Raw genomic sequence first — 20121 nt, 5'->3', positions numbered from 1 at the left:
GAAAGTGACACAACGGCCTATTTCTTCCAACAGCATCTCTGGTTCAGCCTAGGGTATGGTTCGAGGTTGCATCTCTTGTAAACCCCCCTTCAGCTGCTGTCAAGGGCTGGCACCCGAGTTCTTGAATTTAGGCTAATGTGGGTCCTGCTAGAGCCTGCTGTCATCTGCACATGTCAACAAATGTGTATGCAGGTGTGGACCAGCTGGATCTCTCTGCTTCTCTGGGAAGCGTGGTTTTCAGCAGCGTCAGGCTGGGAAGACAGACATTTCATTATCCCCGAAGTCCTGTGCAGGCAGTTGTCACACAGTGTTCCAGCAGCGGCCCACGGCCGGCACAGAACACTGCAAAGCTCCATCTAGCACAAGTGACCACGGGGAACGGGTTGAGAATCCTGCTGCGTTGTACACGTCTCCTAAGGGAACAACTTCAAGAAAGATGAGCTCGCCGCGGAATTGGCGAACTGTGTGGAAGGAGTGGGATCTGTAGAGCTCAGCAGCGGCGAGCTCCTGTCATGGCTTGGCCAGTTCGGGTCTCCCCCTGTAACTTATGAGGGTGCGGCGATGTTTTCCCAGATGTGGTCCCCGTGTACAAAACAAAGAATCGCTTTGCACAAAGCCAGAAGGGATACATTGAAAGAATTATCAGAAAAGAATAATACATAGGAATTGTTTGTGCTCGCATGCAAGGAAACTTTGTGGGGTATCTGTGGCTGCCAAAGTGACATCTGGCAGGATTAACTGGATCACCAGAGCCAAACAATGAGGACTGGGAAGGCAGCAATAACTGTGAGGCCTGGGCCCATGTGGGGGCAAGATTTTGAGAATGACCACTTAGGTGACAAAATGGGATTCCCACGAACCGCAGCTCTGGTTAGTTTCTGGTCTTGAGCCAGATCCTCTCTCTGATGCAGACGTGGGAGGACGGAGCGGCAAGAGCTGCCCAGCTGCTCATCTGGGAAGTCATCCTCCAAGGGACTCTGTCCCTCGTTCTCCTCCCGTACCTGGAGGCGGCAGTCAGCAGGCAGCACCTCTCACAGCACCCCCACGTACACCTGCTCAGACCACCTGCTCAGAGCTACTCTTTTGCCCAGCCCAGCATACCTGTTCCACCTGTCTGAAGACCCGCCGCACGTTTCCTCGAAGCACAGCCCAGAGCTCTTTCTCACTCCAGCCACGCCTCAGCAACTCCTCTATCAGTACCGGGTATATGGACACGTCCTCCAGCCCCTGCGGGAACCCTTGTGGCCGCCAGCCAGCCAGCTATTGGGCCTCAGACCTGTTCCCTGGTGCTGAGTCAGAACCAAAGCCCTATGTGTCCAGGGTCCACTGAACCCCAGCCCTGGTCAGATATGGAAAATGGAGACTTGGAGAGAGTAAGTGATTCACTCCTGCTCTTCATCCTTCAGAGGAATGCCCCAAAAGCACCTCGACTATTCGTCAAAAGTCATTGAATTGTACTGTTAAGATCTATGCCTTTCACTGAATGCAATTTTTGCCTCCATTTATAAAGAGAAGAAAAGCTTTTTAAGAACTGGGTTGAGCCCCCTGCATGCACAGACCCAGCTGCAGGCAGAGAAGATGGTCAGCCCAGCCCAGACCTTGCTAAGAGTCTGCTCAGAGGCCGTGGGTCTGCTGGCACTGGATGGGCGCAGATGCTGGGCAGATGAACTCTGTGTGGTGTTTTAGACAAATATGATGACCTGGAGTAGGGCCAAACAGACAGGAGAGCCCAGGAAGCAGACCCTGGGAGAGGGGAGATAGCAGTTGGGCCAGCACACCTGAGGCTATGGTCAAGGCCATGAGGACCACAGTGTGGTGGGCACGGTGGCTGTGCAAGCCCCACTGCTGCCCAGCCAGCCCGAGACAAGCCACGGGGAAGCACTCACCGGTCAGCCCCGTCATCATCTCCGCCAATCCCGATGAACTTGCATCCAGTGACTGCCCTGATGTGGTCGAAGTGATCTGAAGAATGGGAAGTCAGCAGTGTGGGGCTTCCAGGGCAGGGGTGCGGGTGATGACTGGCCTCTGTTGATTCCCCTTTTTGCAGCCTGTAGGCCAAACAGGCCAGTTCCTTCGTGGCCTGGCACCGAGAGTACCAACTAGAGGGCCCTGAGGTTTGATCTGAAGTGATCCCAGCTGGCTCTAGATTGGACTTCAGATTTGGAGTGGAACCCAGAGCCCCCTGTTTGGGCCATTTCCCACCCACGATTCACCCTGCCTCCCAGTCTCCTTGAGAACCTGTGGGGGCTCCTTTCCCCGGGTGTGGAGGATGAGAAAGGAACAAGAGTACAACTGATGAAGACCCCAGAGACCTAAGGAGCTGTCCAGTCCCTTGGCCAGAGGTAGGGGCAGTGCGCTTTAGGAGCCCCTGCAGAGGCACAGATGGGCAGCACCCGGGCTCTGTGTCTGACAGCCTCCCTGATACCCATCAGTATCGCAGTTTTGATTCCGTGGCTCCAGTTCCACATGGCACCAAGGTGCTGTGTACCGTCCATTACTGGGTTTTTGGGAGCTGTACCTATTGCCAACAGGTGGGTCAAACCACTGGGGCTCTTCTGAAGTCCTCCCCAAGTTTGGACCCAGCTTCAGCTCCAAATCAGAGTTTTCAGAGAGCCCAGGGTGAGGCTCACCTGCCACAGTAGGCACGTTGGCTAACGGGTTGCACTGCAGCACCCGCACGGACAAGGGCACCATCGCGATGCCACCGTTCTTCTTCTGCAGGGGCGGACCGGTGGACAGTCAGCTTGGCCCCCAGCACGCCACCTGCCTGTTCACGCTCTCGGCCCCTGTGAGGAAGGCGTTGAGGTCAGAGTCGTCTCCTCTCTGGGTTTGTGTGAAGGGAGGAGCCGCAGCCCTGGTCTGGGTGGTGTCTTGGCCCTGGGTTTCTGGGTTTGGAGGAGTCTCTTACCACCTAGACCCCCACCTAGGGCTCAAGAGTTCAGGGGCTGTGGACCGTGGGTTTTGGGGGCAGAAGATATTTAACCTGGGGTTTGAGGAAATTGAGGGAGAAGAGGCTCAGGTTCAAGGGCTCCCGGTTTGAACCTCTTGCTTTAGGTTTGAGGGCCAGGGCAGTCTCTCACCAGAAGCTGCAGGATATCATCAGGAACATTCCGAGTGTTCTTGCACACACCCTGGGCAGCTGAGTGGGAGAAGATGACAGGTGCCTGTGACACTTCTAGGGCTCGCCGTGCCACAGCATCGAGACGTGGGACAAGTCCACCATCATGCCCAGGCGGTTCATTTCTGCCACCACCTTCTGCAGGGACAGGATGGGGAGAGGGCATCAGGGCTGCATTTACCTTGTGTGCATTTATCTGTAGGGAACAGGCGGGGCTGGACATTCATGTGGGGCAGGGTATGGAACCCGGGTCCTTACCTCGCCCAAGCCGGTCAGCCGACTGACATTGCTGTAGAGGGTGGATACCCTTTGCTGAGCTCTGTGCCCTGCAGGATGGCCAGGAGGCAGTCTGACTGGTGGCCATGACTTGGCTACAAGAGCCTAGAAAGAGGTTCTGTTGAACCATCTACACCTGCAACTCCCTGGTGCAAGAGGAGGGACCCAAACTGGGCTGTGCCTGGCAGTAGGAGGGCCCTTCTGGGGATTCAGTCTTGTTCTGCAAACCTCCATTCCCCTCCTCACCCCAGGTTCGGGGCCGGATCCCAGGGGTAAACTTGCTTTGGGCCCCAGCGTGATCTTGGGCAGATCCCTGCCTCACTGGGCCCTTACCATCTGCACTGCGCTCACCAGGGCGTGTTCCAGGTGTGGGTGAGTGTCACGTAGCGCACACCCAGCGCACAGAAGGTACGCAAGATGCAGAGGCTACTGTCCAGTGAGTGGCCGCACTCCACACCAATGAGGCAAGCCAACTTCCGGGTATTGTTGCGAGCTGGGGGCAGGTAGGTCAGATGATCGTTTTCAGAGGCAGGGGTAGCTTACTGAAGTCCCTAGCACCTACCACCACCAGTCTGTTTACCTTTTCTTTTTGTTTTTGGCCGTGCCGCGCAGCATGAGGGCTCTTAGTTCCCCCACCGGGGCTCAAACCCGAGCCCCGTGCAGTGGAAGCGTGGAGTCTTAACCTCTGGACTACCAGGGAAGCCCCCGTCTACCTTTAACTGAGGTCACAAGCTCCAGCTCAGAATAGGAGGCACACATGAGGCGGATGAGGTCAATTTGCTGCAGGGTGAGGCGCACAGCATCCCGTTCGTGGGTCTGGCGTGGGACGCAGGCTGAGCAGAACTGAGGGAAGGCCAGGGCTTGGTTTGGGCTTTGGCACTCCTTGGGCTTCTCATAGCCTCCTCAGCTGGCACAGCACTCACTGTGCCCAGAAGTCACATGGAATGCGTTGCTGTTGCTGTGGTACTTGGATGCCCGTCAGGTTGGCTCACTGTGACCCCTGTAGCCCGCAGCATCATGGCATGGCACTTTCTAGGTCACTATGGTAACTTAGTTCCAATGTGACTAAGCTGTGGTCTCTGAGGCCCCCAAACTGCCCCACATTCCCCAGCAGCCATGGTGGCACCTTGTGTGTCCCTTTGGTACCTGGGCTCCCACGAGACCGTCTTTCAGCCTGTCCAAGCTGGTCTGGCCGTGGCTGAAATTGCACAGATTAACATCCTGGAGCCCATTGTGGTACAACTGCCTCAGGACCAGGGGCATGTCGTTGTGGCTGGAGGGAGGTCAAGGCAAATGGGTGGGCTCCTTAGGTCTTGGGATCAGGCAGGACACATTGCCTGGCCTGGGCCAGCCGGGGGGTCCCCCACCTCCCACTGTCACACAGACTATACTAGGAGCAGCTGAGGCCTGGGCTGAGGGCTTCCCACGAGGGAGGGGATGACAGAGAAGGGGAAGGGCATCCAGAGATGATGGAGAGGACATCCAGGGGTGGTGTGAGGGAGCCTCCCCACTAGCTCTGCATGCTCCGGACTTCCTCCCCTGCCCAGGGCCAGGCTAGGCCCCCACCGGCCCCCACCAGCCCGCACACACTGCAGCCCCCCGTCCACAAGCGGGAAGTCCCGCCTCAGGGCCCGCGTGCGCTCCCGCGGACTTGGGGTGCTGGAGGTGCCCGGCGTGGTCTGGACGCGGGTTCCCGGCCGCAGCAGCAGACACAGCAGAGGCCGCTGGCGGAGTGCGCGGGGACCTTCGAGGCCCCCGGGCCGCAAGCTGCGCAGGGCCAGGCAGGTGGGCAGAGGCGGGTCTGAGAGGGGCGGGCGATGGGGTTGTGCCCGTCGACACAGGCCACCCAGGGGCGCGGCCTCGCGAGGGGGGCGGGGTGAGGGAGGGGGTACAGAGTCACAGGGCCCTGCGAGCCGTGTGCGGAGAGCCGCGATCCGCGAAGCCCGGCAGCCCCGGGGCGGCACTGCCCTCCCGCCCCCTGCGCAGAGGCAGCTCCCGCGGGCTAAGCTGGCCTCTGCTGAGCGCCCACTCGCCTCCCGTCGCGGGTTCCCTCCGCCCCTGCGCCTCTTCCCACTCCCGCTGCTCCGAGGGGGCGCCCTAGGTTGCTCTCCCCCGCCTCTCACCTTCCTGGCCAAGCTGGGCCGCTTCTCTCAGAGGGCCACCTTCAGCCCGAGGCCTCCCGGGAGCGCACCTCGTCCCCATCTGCCTGCAGCCGGCCCCGCGCACTCCGAGGGCTGCGTGCGAGCGTCTCTGCGGCCACACGTGCTCTGGGCTCCCGGTGTCCCGGTACGGGGCCCTGTGGGCTGGTGTGGGAGAAGAGAGAGTTTCTGGAAATGGGGGGGTAACCTTGTGAGCTGTGGATTCAGGAAGGGGCCCTCTGCCCCCGACCTTCTCTCTCCACCTGCTTGACTCCCCAACCAGCCTCAGGAAAGAGCGCCCTCAGGCGCTGCTACACCTCCCCAGGGCCTAAAGAGAGGGACTTTTGGGATGTGAGCTGAACACCTTCTGGGGAGAGTCAACGACCCTTTTCCTCAACAGAGCAGGAACCCAGTCAGTAGGCTATTTGAGTGGAAGGAAATGAAGTCATTTCCATGGCAGCAGAGCCCCCATCGCAGCAACCTTCCTCCCAGGGCTGCTGGCTGACCTTCTGGCCAGGATCCCTCCTACCTCAGCATGGAAGGCCCGGCCTCGTGGAGAAGTATAGGTTCTGAGGAAAGACCTGGCACCTGGGTTCTGCTGCTACACTTGCCTTATCTCGTGGCCCTTGTGGCTCCAGCTTTCCCAGAAACCTCAAGGGCTAAGTGCCTGTGCTTGCTCAGAGGCCGCACGCCATTCCCCATTTCCAGCCTCAGGCCCTCCCCCTAGCTGCCTCCTCTGGGGACCTCCTCCCCCCAACACACACACACACACACACACACACACACACACACACACACATCTAGAGGGGATGTGCCTTCTCACAGAAGCTCAACCACTGAGATGCTTTAGGGACTGTGCCCAAACTCCTTCATCCCCAGCCTCTCAAGGTTTTGCTCTGATGCCTGGCACCCCCTGGAGCTGTTCCACCTTTGGAAGCTTTCCTGGGTAGCAGGAGTGCCTAGCACAGGGGTAGTGACCTAAGTGTGAGCACTGGCGACCCTAGAAGTCTGTTACAGAAAAACATTTTATTGAGCAGTAAGGGACCCCCCTGGGGACAGAAAGGGCTGGGAATAAAGGAGCACGTGAACCTCGGGGCAGGTTGCGTGCTGCTTGACTCTCCATCCTGTCCTTGCTTCAGGGAGCAGGTCTTCCTGGGTCTCTCTGTCCTGCCTCCTGAGACCCCAGGCAGGAGGCTCTTTGGGAAGCCACAGATTGCCGCTTTCAGTTTCAAAAAACCCAGCTCCCCCCTGGTTTGTGGTGGTGGCCGCTGACAATGGCTCAGAGCAGGAGCCCATGTGGTAGACTGCTAAGGCTTCTCTGCACCCTGTCTCTGCTCCTGCATCCTCCTCGGCTCGCAGAGTGCAGACTTTTCTGTCTTCAGCTGACAAGGGGGCCCTGAGGATTGAGCAGAGGAACGTCACGTTTTCTTCCAGGCCAGCTTCAGCCCTGGGATGTTCAGGGCAGACTCTCATTTCAAACGTCAGTTTCTGAGGCTCCTTGCTTATGGCCATTTAGTGTGGAAGGAGGATCCTGGCTGAGGAAGGCTCAAACAGAACGACGCAGGTTGTGATCTGTGGCAGTGGGCAGTGGGGGGACGGGGTGGGTCACGGCAGGAAGAGGCATTCGCTGCCTTAGGCAGTTAAACCATTGCTCTCTCTTCAGAATGGCTCAGCCAGCAGGATTCTGTGGGGTCTACCTCCTGGCACCATGCTCCAATCGCCGGATTTTGGGTCTGGGGCAACCCAGATCTTTGTGCGACTTTTCCGGAGAGTGCTTTCTCTTGGGAGCACGTCTGGGGACTGGCTTCTCTGCTTCCACCTTTGCTGGCGTGGCCAAAGGAACTGCTGCTGCAAAGAAAATCAGAACTGATCAGTCACTTCTGCTGTACACAGCCTCCTGCCAGAATTTCCCTCTCTCCTGTCTCTCCCAGTTTCTGGCTGAAGACCTTTAATCTACTTGACATACAAAACACAGCCTTGGCCCATCCCCTCTATGAGTCCCTAGAGAAGGGACACTGGCTGCAAAAGCAATTTCTAGAGCCTATGGCTGCAGCACATGAGGAAGTCTCTTCACCGTTTCCAGGGAAAACAGTAGAACCCGAAAGTCATTGCAATCATGAGCCTCTCCATCTCTCCCTTCCACAACAGAGAAAACATTTCTTGCAGTCTGTCACTTCTGAGGCTTTAATGGAAATGTCTTTCAAGTTTTGGAAAAAAAACTAATCTAATATAAATTGGTTAAGGACCCCTCCCACCTTGGCAACCCCTCTTGGGCCCCATTTATACTGCCTGTTTCAACCACACTGAACTCTAGCCCTCTGATACTTTTATGTAGATTAGAACAAGGCCAAATACTGAGGCAGAGTGATCAGGAGACTGAGAACCGCGTTCTGGGTACCAAGTCTAGGCTCACATCAACCCAGCCTCCTGGGACACCATCTCCTCAGCCCTCCAGTCTCATTAGCACTTCAACACCCCTCTTGGTTCTTCCGGTCTTCCCATCAATATGGCACCACCCTCTCCCCTAGTACTCAGCAGCTCAGGATGGGATGTGTCTGAGGGCACCGATGTAGATGTCTACATGACAGCACAGAGGTGCCTGGGTTTGAAGGTGTGTTTCAAGAGTGGCCCTCTTCCTCAAACTGCTCCATTTACCATTTGCCAACAAAAATGCACTTGTCTTTTGCTAAGAGGCCAATCAGGAAAGGGTCTGAATGGAAGCATCCTGTAGCCCAAAGGGGAAGCTAGATTTATAAAGATCAGGACCATCCTGCACACTTGTCCAGGGATGACCTTTCACTTGTCCTCAGCAGTGAGCACTGTGGGTCCCTGAAGGTGTCCCAGGTCACTGGTATTACTTACAGCTGGGAACGCGCTCAGGTATACGTAGTGGGCAAGCCCCACAGGAACACGAGGCAGCCAGGTGAGGTGGTGTGTACACCATGGCTCCTGTAGAGATGCCCGGTCTCGGTGTACCTGCCGCACTGCCCACCCACGGAACAGAGCACAGGTTCGAGTAAAGATAGAGGATCCGGTCACACATTCTCCCTCAGACAGCCAAAGAGGTTGGAGAACTTCTGCTGGAGAACTGTCAGGGAAGTTTCTCTGAGGGCAGCACGTTGGCAGTTACGCTGCCATGGAAACTGTGAGAAGGCCGGTGAGGTCATCACTACCCAGTGAGGTCATAATAAGGAACCTGTGACTTGGGGGTCAGGCTTCAGGAGGAGGGGCAGTTTTGTGGAGGAGAGCAGGGGGAGGGCAGAGGTACTCTGCCTGGCCCCTCACACCTGGGCCTCCCCACCCATGCCCTAGTCTAGCAGACATCCCACGTGGGGCGTGCCGGTGGGCTGGCACAGCCCCAGGGGCCCCAGGAGGGCAAGAGAGACCCACATTCTGAGATTGGCTTGAGAGGCAAGATTAACGTAAGAGAGAGCTAGGTTGTATGGCACTGACCCTAAGAGGCAGAGATTTGTGTGGACTGGGGAATCAGGGGGAGGCTCCTTGGCAGTGGGCCTGAAGATCAAGTGAGATTTGGACCCATGGGGAAGAGGGGGAAGACATTCCAGTTTGGAAGAATAAAAGCAAAGACACACTCTCCTCGCCCTTGTCCTGCCCCAAATATAAATTCATAGAACCCTCACATTTTCACAACTGAGGACTGAAGAAAAGCAAGAGGTGAAGGGGCCTACCCAGTGTTACACAGGTAGCGGAGAGGTGTTCTGCTCAATGGTTAGGTTCATGTTGGGGCTCCGGATTTACAGCTGATAGGAATGTGAGGACAAGCTCATGCCATTTCAAACATTTCCAAGTGATACTGAGAGAGATGTTAAAGGTGCAAAATGAGGGTGCTGAATGACCTCACAAAGTGGGAATGGTGGGCCCATTTTCACATGAAATTCAAAACAAGTTCATGACCAAAGGACATAATACAAAATGACAACATAATCATTACACTCCCCTCTCCCCTAGAAGTAAAAATCATTATAATCCTCCCTCTCTCCACCATGAAAGGATGAGGTAAAGGCTCAGCAGCAGCCCCCGTGAAACACACGGTCACCACTGTGAAGAGGTGTTACTAAGACGATTTGGTCCGACTCAGAGAAGGAAAGAGACAACTCTGCCCTTAGCCTGATCAGGCCCACAGGAAGGAAGCACGCTGGGGGCAGCCTTTGAGAGTGTGGCAATGCGAGAGAACCTTCTTTAGGAGGGGACTCCCTGTTGCCGACCTTGAAAAAGCAAGGATGGGACATTCGTTTACTGGGGCTGTTGCAGAGGGGATGTGCCCAGGAGGTAGACACTGCTTGGACTACTATTTTAGAGGTTGGGCCACCCTGGTTGAGAACCACAGCACCTTGTATTCCTAAACTGCTTGAATGAGCGGGTGCACGTTAGGACAGACGAAGTCAGGCCTCATTGGAGCAGACTGCCTTTGGGAGTGGTAGAAGGTAAAATGGGAAGGGGAATGCTCTGGAGGAGGTTTGTCATGGCAGGTGGGCCAGCACGAGACCATCCAGATTCTCCAAGGCTCCAGAGCTGACTTGGCTGGGAGCATCCCTCTGATGTGGTGCGGGGACTCCTACCTTAACAGGACCTGGCTGGGCATCTGCGGGAGGCAGAAGAAATGGTTTATTAACTTAAGAGAGCGAGAGACTCACCTGGGGGGTTCCACAAAACCACTTCAAAAGACTTGTACCTGGATTCTTGAGCCAACCCTCAGAAAACGTATCTAGATCTGGAGTAGGGCTCTGGAAGCTGCACTTTTAATAAGCTTCCTGGGCAGTCCCACCACAGTGGTCCATGGATAGAGTGACCAAAGTATTGTGTATTCTCGGTTGCTTTTGGGAGTCAAAGTGGGCAATGTGCAAAACTGCAGCAGGCATACGTATAAACAGGGAATATTCAAGGCAAACAGAGGGGTAGAGTTATTCTATGCATGAATCAGATTTGAGGAAAGCTAGCCTGGTGGTTAAAGAACACAACCCTTGGGAGAGACAGACAGACTAGATTCTGTCCTACTTACTTGTGTGATTTTGACCAAGTTCTTTTATCCTTCTGACTGTTTCTTCATATGGAAAAGAGCTATGGCTGTACATTTAGCACAATATTCTCTTTTGGCAAAGGTTGCTCTGGGTCCATTTGTGTTCTCTGCAACTTAATCCTTTCCGGTGTGCAAGCATTTTTAAGTTGTTTGGTGAAGTATTACATTTGACTTTCAACTGTTCATTACTTTGGGCAAAGCTTATATAATGCTGCAGAGACTAGAACCTATGCAGAGATAGTGAGAGGATGTGATAAGCTTATTCTGCCGGTTTATCAAAAAGTTTAACCTTTTCTCCTCTTCCTCCGCCTGCCACCAAGAGATGAGAAAGAAGGCAGAGCCTGGAAATGCACACCAAGCAATACTACTGTGTCAGTTTGCCTTTTATTCCTCTGCCAGTACTTCCCAGAGAGATTTCACCAAAAGTGCCTAAGCTTGCCATGGCCATTGTTGTGAAGAACCTTTCTCTCTATTGCTAGTCACATCCCCTTTTCCTTCTCCTGGGCGCTTAATGGATGTTTGGGGGCAGGAAATAAAATTTAAACTAAAACATGAATTGAAAGCGCCTTCGTCCTAAGTGTGGTAGTTTGGAGTGTGAATCTTCTCAGTGTAGTGAATTCTGCCCCAGTGCAAACTGTTATTAAGGGACACCCATAGAAACATCGCTTATTGTTAGAAACCATGACATATTACAGAGCCAAGATCGACTTTATTCTTCATGTGAAAGACTACAGAGAGCCATGCTCAGTAGTTTACCCTCCAGTGTTGGCCAGCAGCTTACCTTTTGAAGCCAGACAGCAGCCCGGGCCTTCAGAAGGTGACTAGGCAGCCCAGAGCACCCTACTGACAAGTGTGCTCACCCATCCAGCACAGAGGGAAAGGTCCCTGTTGTGGCATCATATATAAGCCTGCTGCAATAATGTTTGCTGGTGCAAAGGCTCTCTCACTGAGGAGGACCCTAGTCCTGGAAGGCTTCTCCTCCGGCGAGCTGCCAGCTCAACCTTCTGAACCAGGCTCACGTCCCAGGGATGGGTCACAAAGCTGACGAGGGTGCCTGGCACCTCGCTCCCCACCCGGTCCACCCTCCCTGCTCTGTGGATGTAGTCTTGCAGGGTGAGAGGGAAATCATAATTGATGACTAGCTCCACCTGGGTGCTGTCCAGGCCCTGAGAGGTGATGTCTGTGCAGAGAAGTATGCCTCGGGAGCCCTTCTGGAAGGACTGGAAGATGCCTGCTCTCATTGAGGCTGGCATCTGTCCCTGCAGTCTTAAGTGTTGGATTTTGTGGTCATCCAGAATATACCCCAGCCAGTTCACAGTGCTGGAGCAATTACAGAACACCAGAACAGTTCCTGCGGGGCCAGTCCTATATGCTCTGTCATGCTGCTTGAGGATCTGCACCAAGCCAGTCACCTTCTCTGTTCCCTTCAGCCTCATGAATGTCTGTCTGACATGAGGCATGATGCAGTGGAGCTTGTCACTGGTAACGGTAGTTAGAGAGTCTAAGCTGGCAACTTTACTCAGCAGCTGGCCTACACCTTCAGGAAATGTGGCCCCCACCAGCACTAACTGAGCTTTGGGATTGAAGGGGTCTTTTAAGTCAGCTGGGCCTTCTGCTACATGGCTCCCCTCCAAGATGTAATCCACCAGTTCCAGGAAGCTTTCATCCAACAGCGTGTCTGCCTCATCCAACACCAAGAAGGACAGCTGCTCCAGGCTGATGAGTTGAGTTTTCAGGGCCTTCCACAGAGCCCCCGGAGTGGCCACTAGTATATCTGCTGGAGGTTGTTTGGACAGTTGCAGCCTAATCCTACTCATGCCATGGCCTCCCCCTAACTCCCGCACCTGGAGGCCCAAGGAGCTGCCCAAAGGCTGGGCCACGGCCCGCACCTGTTCGGCTAATTCTCGAGAAGGCACAAGAACCAGGCCTCGAGGAGCAGGGATACGACAGGGGTCCAGGCTTGGCTGGCCCAAGAGCCGTTGAAGGAGAGGTAGCATGTAGCCGAGAGTTTTGCCACTGCCGGTTTCTGCGGCGCAGAGGATGTGGCGGCCACGAAGGAGTGGGGGAATGGTACTCGACTGCACGGTTGTGGGCCGAACAACTTCGGGAGCAGCCTCTTGTAGTGCGCTCAGAACGCGGAGCTCCAGACCCATATTGGTGAAGCTGCCCTTGGGCGAGAGGTTCCGCAGCGCCGGAGCCTCATGTTGCGCGCGCTCGATGGAGAAATGGTCCCCGTGGGCGCGCCGATTCCTCCAGCCGCGCGAAGCGAGTGGCGCGGGCTCCCAAGGGCCCAGCGTGAGGCGTGCCGGCTGGTTCAACTCCGGTCGCCGCGCTGAAATCAGCAGCGGCCCAGGTCGCACCAGCACCGGCCGCGGGAGGCTCCGCTGCCCACTCTGCCGCTCTTCCTGCCGCCGCTGTAGAGCCCGCGGGATGCGCACCACGGGCAGGGGCTCGTTGGGACCGCGGACCGTCAGGTCCCGGCGAGGCGCCAGAAGCAACCGAGCCTAGAGCAACAACAGCCGCAGCCGCCGTGCTAGAGCCATATTCCCCTTGCTGCGGGAGAGGCGCACGACAGTGACGTCACGGGCGCGCCAAGGCCTCGCGGACGGTGGCTGGCGCGGCTCAGTAAGGTCCGCGGAATTGGCGAACTGTGTGGAAGGAGCGGAATCTGTAGAGCTCAGCAGCGGCGAGGTCTGTAGGTCCGAACAGGGGATGGTGACTCCAGGCCCCGGCCAACCTTGGGGAAGGGTGCGCAGTGGAGGCAGGACCAGTGTCCGGCGATAGGCGGCGATGGGGCCCTGGCATTATGAAACAGGAGGGCGGAGGGCTTCTGGCGATCCGATGTCCGATTCCTGCAATGCTCTTTTGTCGCCCTCACAGCTCCTGTCATGGCTTGGCCAGTTCGGGTCTCCCCCTGTAACTTATGAGGGTGCGGTGATGTTTTCCCAGATGTGGTCCCCGTGTAAGGTCTTTTAATACAAGTATTTATTGAGAGTCTGAGTGAATGGTCAGGCCTGGGGGCCGAGACCAGGAGTCCGGAGTCGTAGATCCAGGCTCACCCTTCCCTTAGAGCTCCCCAGAGAGCTGAGGGCCCTGAGGTCAAGCTGATGGCCTTCAGCGTATCTTCTCTTCAGTCAAGAGAACTCATCTCTTGGTACTTTTCCCCTTTCTTTTCAGCTGAGGTTCATTCTCCCCTCCCTTGTCACCCTTTCCAACTTCTCATCCTGAACCCACTGCTTTCTTGGCTAGTTCACCTCCACCGGCTTTCCAATCAGATACCTCAATTCCGTAAACAGCAGCGAGGAGGGTCCTGCTACAGGTTTGTGGCTTGTCTCACAAAGCCATGGTCAGGCAGGATATTTTACTTGAATTCAGTTGTTTAGGTTGCCAAAAAGCCTTACACTACTGGTACTTATTGAACGGATCCCGAAAATGGGTGTCAGATCATTTCTGTAATTTCCAGTGCCTGGGGTAGGAGATAAGGTAAACGTGGATTAACCACCTAGGAGGTTCTTAACATCTGGAGAAAGAGTTTTACTTTCATCAGATACCGTTATGGAGATAAATACTATTAAATTTCAAATAGCGTTTTGATACACGATAGACTTTCTGGAGAGTTACCTGTTAAGCCAGCAGAGGAGAGAGTTTTGAGTACTCATGGGTGAACAGAGTCATTGGATAGAGCAGTGGCTCCTGAGTGAGGGTGATTTTGCCCTCACCCTTCCCCCAGGACGTTTGACAATGGCTGGAGACATTTTTCTTTGTCACATCCGGGGGGTGGGGGGGTGCTGCAGGCATCTAGGGGGTAGAGGCCAGGATGCTACTACGTATCATACAAGGCATAGGACAGCCCTCCCCACCACCCCAAAAGAATTATCTGGCCCATAATGTCAATAGTGTGCTACAGGGCAGCGCTGCTCGGTCCGCGGGTTTTCAGGAGGCCGAAGCCAGCCTCGTGCCGGAACCATGTTTCGCAACCAGTATGACAATGATGTCACTGTTTGGAGCCCTCAGGGCAGGATTCATCAAATTGAATATGCAATGGAAGCTGTCAAACAAGGTTCAGCCACAGTTGGTCTGAAATCGAAAACCCATGCAGTGTTGGTTGCGTTGAAGAGAGCACAGTCAGAACTTGCAGCTCATCAGAAAAAAATTCTCCATGTTGATAACCATATTGGTATCTCAATTGCGGGACTTACTGCTGATGCTAGATTGTTATGTAATTTTATGCGCCAGGAGTGTTTGGATTCCAGATTTGTATTTGACAGACCTCTTCCTGTGTCTCGTCTTGTATCTCTAATTGGAAGCAAAACTCAGATACCAACGCAACGATATGGCCGGAGACCATATGGTGTTGGGCTGCTTATTGCTGGTTATGATGACATGGGCCCTCACATTTTCCAAACTTGTCCATCTGCTAACTATTTTGACTGCAGAGCTATGTCCATTGGAGCCCGTTCTCAGTCAGCTCGTACTTACTTGGAGAGACATATGTCAGAGTTTATGGAGTGCAATTTGAATGAACTGGTTAAGCATGGTCTGAGTGCCTTATGGGAGACACTTCCTGCAGAACAGTACCTAACTACAAAGAATGTTTCCATTGGAATTGTTGGTAAAGACTTGGAGTTTACGATTTATGATGATGATGATGTGTCTCCTTTCCTGGAAGGTCTTGAAGAAAGACCACAGAGAAAGACACAGCCTACTCAACCTGCTGATGAACCTGCAGAAAAGGCTGATGAACCAATGGAACATTAAATGATAAACCAGTCTATATATGTATTATCATACATGTAAGAATGCAGGAACACGTACTGATGACAATAACCTATACTTTGAACCAAAAGATGCAGAATGGTGGAATGGTGTGTTTTAGGAATCAGTCCAGATGTGAGTTTTTTCCAAGCAACTTCACCAAAACCATATAATGGGGTGCATTTTCTTTAAGAGCGTCTCTATAATCATTTTCTAGAAAGTATAGTTATCTGAACTAACGTTTTTATGTGAAGAACATAGTGTCTTTGTGGTTTTAAAGACAACTGTGAAATAAAATTGTTTCACCTGCTGAAAAAAAAAAAAATAGTGTGCTATGGAGAAACCTTGGATAGAGGCTGAGGACTGAAGAGGGGCTGAGGTTGTCACATGTACTCTCACTTCAGGTAGTCAGTCACATTTGCCAGACTCTTGTGTGGCCCTGCCCTTTTCCCAGAATCTGTAGCAGCCACACTGATGCCATTGCTTGTCATGTCCTTGGGATGAGAAAACCTCGGGGGCTCCTGAAAGTCATAAACACAGGAAGGAGTGATTTAGGAGGATGACGTGGGAGAAGAGAACTTTAGGAAGAACAAAACTGTCCTCATGTGTTTGGGAAATGTGCCAGATGGAAAAGAGATAAGGTGTGCCATGGGGTGTACCATTCCAGAAGGCAGACTGGGACTGATGCGTGACAGGGAGTCAGATTCTGAATTTGATATAGACTGCTGTAGCAACTAGAAATGCCTAGATCTGTCTAGAGAGTGCTGGGTTTTCTGTCACTGCAAAGTTCATATATAGGCTGATGACCACTGATTGGTGATATGACAGAGGGGAGTTGATGTAAAGGCTGCTCTAAGATATTGTGATTCTACACTACTTTTACGATTCTTTCCCAGAACTCGGAGCTCCTCGTTCGTTAGCTGAAGAGCTCCTTGGATGTCTGCTCTGACACGTTTCATCCATTTACATGTGCCACTCATTTTTCAGGTACAAAACAAAGAATCGCTTTGCACAAAGCCAGAAGGGATACATTGAAAGAATTACCAGAAAAGAATAATACATAGGTATGTATTTGCATTGACTTTCTCCAAATACTTGAGACAGGGTAGCTGGTTAGTGGCTGCTTTCTCATGCTCGAGCCCTTACAATGTGATCACCTCAGAATATCATAGGGATTGGAGCCTGTCTGAGCCTGTCTGTCTCTGCCCATGGCCCCTAGTTTCTTCTTGTCATTGCTTTAGATACTGTGTAAGGCCCTTCTCTTTTCCTCCTGCTCACAGCAGACATTGAGTAACCTCTAGTTATTACTGAGATGCATATTTCACAGTATAGTACTTTAGAAATGAGAAAGGTTTACTTATTGTGGAAACAAATGTAGGCTCCTGGGAGTGTTAGTGTCACTTGGCTAATGTTTTCCCCAGGGCTGCCATGGTAACTGACGTTGCCTGGTTACTCCCTTAAGTTTTGAAAAGAATTCTTCCTTGGATCTCAGGTGATAGTGGTACATTCCTTCATTCATTTATTCATTCAGTAAATATTTTCTGAGCACCATGTATGTGCCAGGTACTTTTCATATGGACAGTGGACAAAACAGACAAAATTCCTGCCCTAGTGAACTGTATATTCTGATTTAATTGGCTTGGGGTGAGGCCTGGCCATTGGTAGTTTTTAAAATCTCTCCAGATGATTCTAATGTACAGCTTGATTTGAGAATCACAGTTATAAATGAAGCACTTTGGGAATTGCAAAGGCATTGCAGAAATAAAAAGTGGCTGTTGGTATTCCTTCACTATTCCTGCATTTTCCTGCCTGCATCAGGACTGTTGTACAAGTGCTGATCATTTTCTTTTCAGCGCTTTTTGCTGTTTGCCTAGACCCTTTATTCCTCTTTCTAACGTAACACCCTACCTCCTTTTTTTTTTTTTTAAGAGATATGCTCCCTGTACATTCACAGTAATTATTTTGGAATCTAGTCTTTGTTTTCAGATTCCTGGGGGATACTTTTCTTTTTTTAAAAAAATGTTTATTTATTTATTTATTTATGGCTGCATTGGGTCTTCGTTTCTGTGCGACGGCTTTCTCTAGTTGCGGCAAGTGGGGGCCACGCTTCATCGCGGTGTGCGGGCCTCTCACTATTGTGGCCTCTCTTGTTGTGGAGCACAGGCTCCAGACGCGCAGGCTAAGTAATTGTGGCTCACGGGCCTAGTTGCTCCGCGGCATGTGGGATCTTCCCAGAACAGGGCTCGAACCCGTGTCCCCTGCGTTGGCAGGCAGATTCTCAACCACTGCGCCACCAGGGAAGCCCCAGAATTTTCATTTCTAATAAGTTCCCAGATGAGCCTGATGCTGCCAGTCCTGGGAATGCACTTTAAGAACTGCTGAGCTACATAATTTGACGACATCAGCTCTGCTCATCCAAGCCTATCACAGCAAACCTACATCCACGACCAGGGCCAGAGTGGAGAACCAGCCAGTCGGTGCCCCTGTGTCCTTGGATAGACAAAGACAGCTTGTTTCCAAACTTCTCAGACGCCAGAGGAGCCTGTTACTGAACCCTCTGGGCTGCTTTCCCCAGGGATTGGTGGCAACTTTGGCCTCACAGTGAGACAAGCCTCATTCATAGGAGAGAAATGCAGTACCATTCATCAACAAACATTTCTGAGTGCTTTCTATGTGCCAGCCACTGGGCTAGGTGTCTGGGATACATCAGTGAACAAAATAGATAAAAATCCCTACCCATGTGGAGATTTACCTCTTTCTAATAAAAGGAAGAATAGAACTCTTTTTAAATGTGTTGAGTAGGACCCAGATACCTGGTTACTGGAAGTAATCAGGAGTCTTTAGTCAACTCAGTTTATAAACACTAGAGATTAAGGACCAAGAGCTCCAGCAGAGACTAAAGGAATGCTCCAGTGAGATGAAACACCACAATAATTATCTTCATCTTTTGGACAATTACAAAGAACACAAAGTGCTTTGTTTTGCTTTATAGAGGATTAAAAAAACCACTGGGGCATGGGGTGAGGGGGGGAGAGCAGGGGGAACCCTAGGAATCTAGGGTTCTGGGCATCTAACCAACTGCACTTTTTTAGGAAAGTATCCAGAGACTTTTGGCAAAGGCTGGTACAGGGATGGGGCATGCTTGTTTCTGTACAAGTTCTCTCCCTCAGACACTGAAGCCTTTGGGAGTCCAGAATCCTCTCTATAAAGTACAAATACAACTCTTCTGGAGGGCAAACACTTTCATCTTTGCCAGTGTCATGGATGTAATTCTTTTTTTTTTTTTATGGATGTAATTCTTGGTCCACAGCTCAAGATGGCGAGGAATATAACTATCTTTTTATAACTGTTGACTAAAAAAAATGCACAACCTAAAAGCTGAGAATTATGTTTTATTTTGCAGACGAAACTGAGGACTTAAGCTCAGAAGCCAGCCTCTCAGATAGTTCTGAGGGACTGCTCTGAAGAGGTAAGGGAAGAGCCAGGGTATGTAGGAGTTTTGCAACAAAGACCCGGTAGTTGGAACATCAAAAGATTACTGTTGGGACTTCCCTGGTGGCACAGTGGTTAAGAATCCTTCTGCCAATGCAGGGGACACTGGTTCGAGCCCTGGTCCGGGAAGATCCCACATGTCGCGGAGCAACTAAGCCCATACGCCACAACTACTGAGCCTGCGCTCTAGAGCCCCTGAGCCACAACTGCTGAGCCCACATGCCACAACTACTGAAGCCCGGAGTGCCTAGAGCCTGTGCTCTGCAACAAGAGAAGCCACCGCAATGAGAAGCCCGCGCACCGCAACGAAGAGTAGCCCCCACTCGCCACAACTAGAGAAAAAATCCTGTGCGCAGCAACGAAGACCCAACGCAGCCAAAAATGAAAAAATGAAAGATTCTTGTTAATTAAAGAAAACCAGACATCTCAAGTTAATGAATTTAGTGTGCTTTTCTGTGCATGGATGATGCAAGAGTCTGGGCTCACTGAAATCATTCCTTTGATATGCACCTTAGCTTAGCTATCTAGGGCCAGCATCCTGCTTTCTCCATCCTAAATCCCCTCAGGGTGCACAGCTGGGGTGGCTGTAGGAACTGATGGCTTGATGGCTGCAACTTCCTTTGTTTACTAATGTGGCAAGTGACATTTTTCATCCACATAATCCGACCTAATTTCTCTTTGCATTCTCTTTACATTTCTTTGTATAATCCAACACAGAATTTCTCGTGAACTGTGTTCCATTGGGGGCGGTACATCCAGGCTTCATTTGAGGCTCCTCTCTCTTCCTGGGGACAGGGATTCAGGTGTCAGGGTGGGGGCAGCTGGTGCTTGATGCTATCTATCCACTTAGGCATCCACCGAGCCTTCCCTCGTCCCACCTGGTATCCAGTTATGGGCCCACGTGTGTCATCGAAGCCTTGGCCCTTCAGCTCCTGCTGCTTCCTCCGCTACGTATGGACCAGGTTAGAGGACATGAGAGTCTTCCTGCCTCATCTGGGCCCCACCAGGGTACCCACATCTCCGCAAGGCTGAGTCCCAGTCTATCTGGACTTACTACATGGTCATGGCCCATCCCTTTCTCATCTCCTGGGTAATCTCTTCGTGTGGGAGGAAAAGCATTTACCCCAAACATCTTAGTTATGTGCAGCGTCCTTTCTGTTCTTCTAAGATTGTGTATTATAGGCTTTTTAAATTTTTATTTATTTAATTTTTGAATGTGTTGGGTCTTCGTTTCTGTGTGAGGGCTTTCTCCAGCTCTGGCGAGCGGGGGCCACTCTTCATTGTGGTGCGCGGGCCTCTCACTG

The 20121-nt window shown here is 52.4% G+C and overlaps 3 protein-coding genes and 1 pseudogene across 4 annotated transcripts in view; 2 read left to right on the top strand and 2 right to left on the bottom strand.

Annotated features, from left to right (window-relative positions):
* Positions 1-689: 689 nt before the first annotated feature.
* Positions 690-7242, bottom strand: LOC132356563 (dipeptidase 2-like; annotated as a pseudogene).
* A 4017-nt stretch (positions 7243-11259) lies between these two features.
* Positions 11260-13113, bottom strand: LOC132356436 (probable ATP-dependent RNA helicase DDX28). Its single transcript, XM_059909237.1, is given in 1 exon segment — positions 11260-13113. A coding segment is annotated over 1 exon segment (1647 nt). The 3' UTR covers positions 11260-11466.
* A 65-nt stretch (positions 13114-13178) lies between these two features.
* ASH2L (ASH2 like, histone lysine methyltransferase complex subunit) overlaps positions 13179-20121 on the top strand; it is a 51365-nt gene continuing 44422 nt past the window's right edge. The window contains exons 1-2 of the mRNA XM_059909643.1: positions 13179-13261; positions 16313-16389. The gene's annotated coding sequence lies outside the window, so the exon portion shown is untranslated. The remainder of the gene's footprint in view (positions 13262-16312; positions 16390-20121) is intronic.
* LOC132356667 (proteasome subunit alpha type-1-like) lies at positions 14441-15597 on the top strand. 2 transcript variants are annotated; one of them, XM_059909660.1, is made up of 2 exons: positions 14441-14880; positions 14939-15089. In XM_059909660.1, exons 1-2 carry the CDS (start codon positions 14537-14539, stop codon positions 15087-15089), a joined length of 495 nt encoding a protein of 164 aa, XP_059765643.1. In that variant the 5' UTR covers positions 14441-14536. The 2 variants fall into 2 exon arrangements, with proteins under 2 accessions (XP_059765643.1, XP_059765642.1); XM_059909659.1 differs by having other exon boundaries at positions 14446-15597.

The sequence above is a fragment of the Balaenoptera ricei genome, chromosome 21, assembly GCF_028023285.1.
Source record: "Balaenoptera ricei isolate mBalRic1 chromosome 21, mBalRic1.hap2, whole genome shotgun sequence".
Taxonomy (NCBI): Eukaryota; Metazoa; Chordata; class Mammalia; order Artiodactyla; family Balaenopteridae; genus Balaenoptera; species Balaenoptera ricei.
The sequence above is the reverse complement of the archived record's forward strand: the minus strand, read 5'-3'. Positions and strand labels throughout refer to the sequence as shown.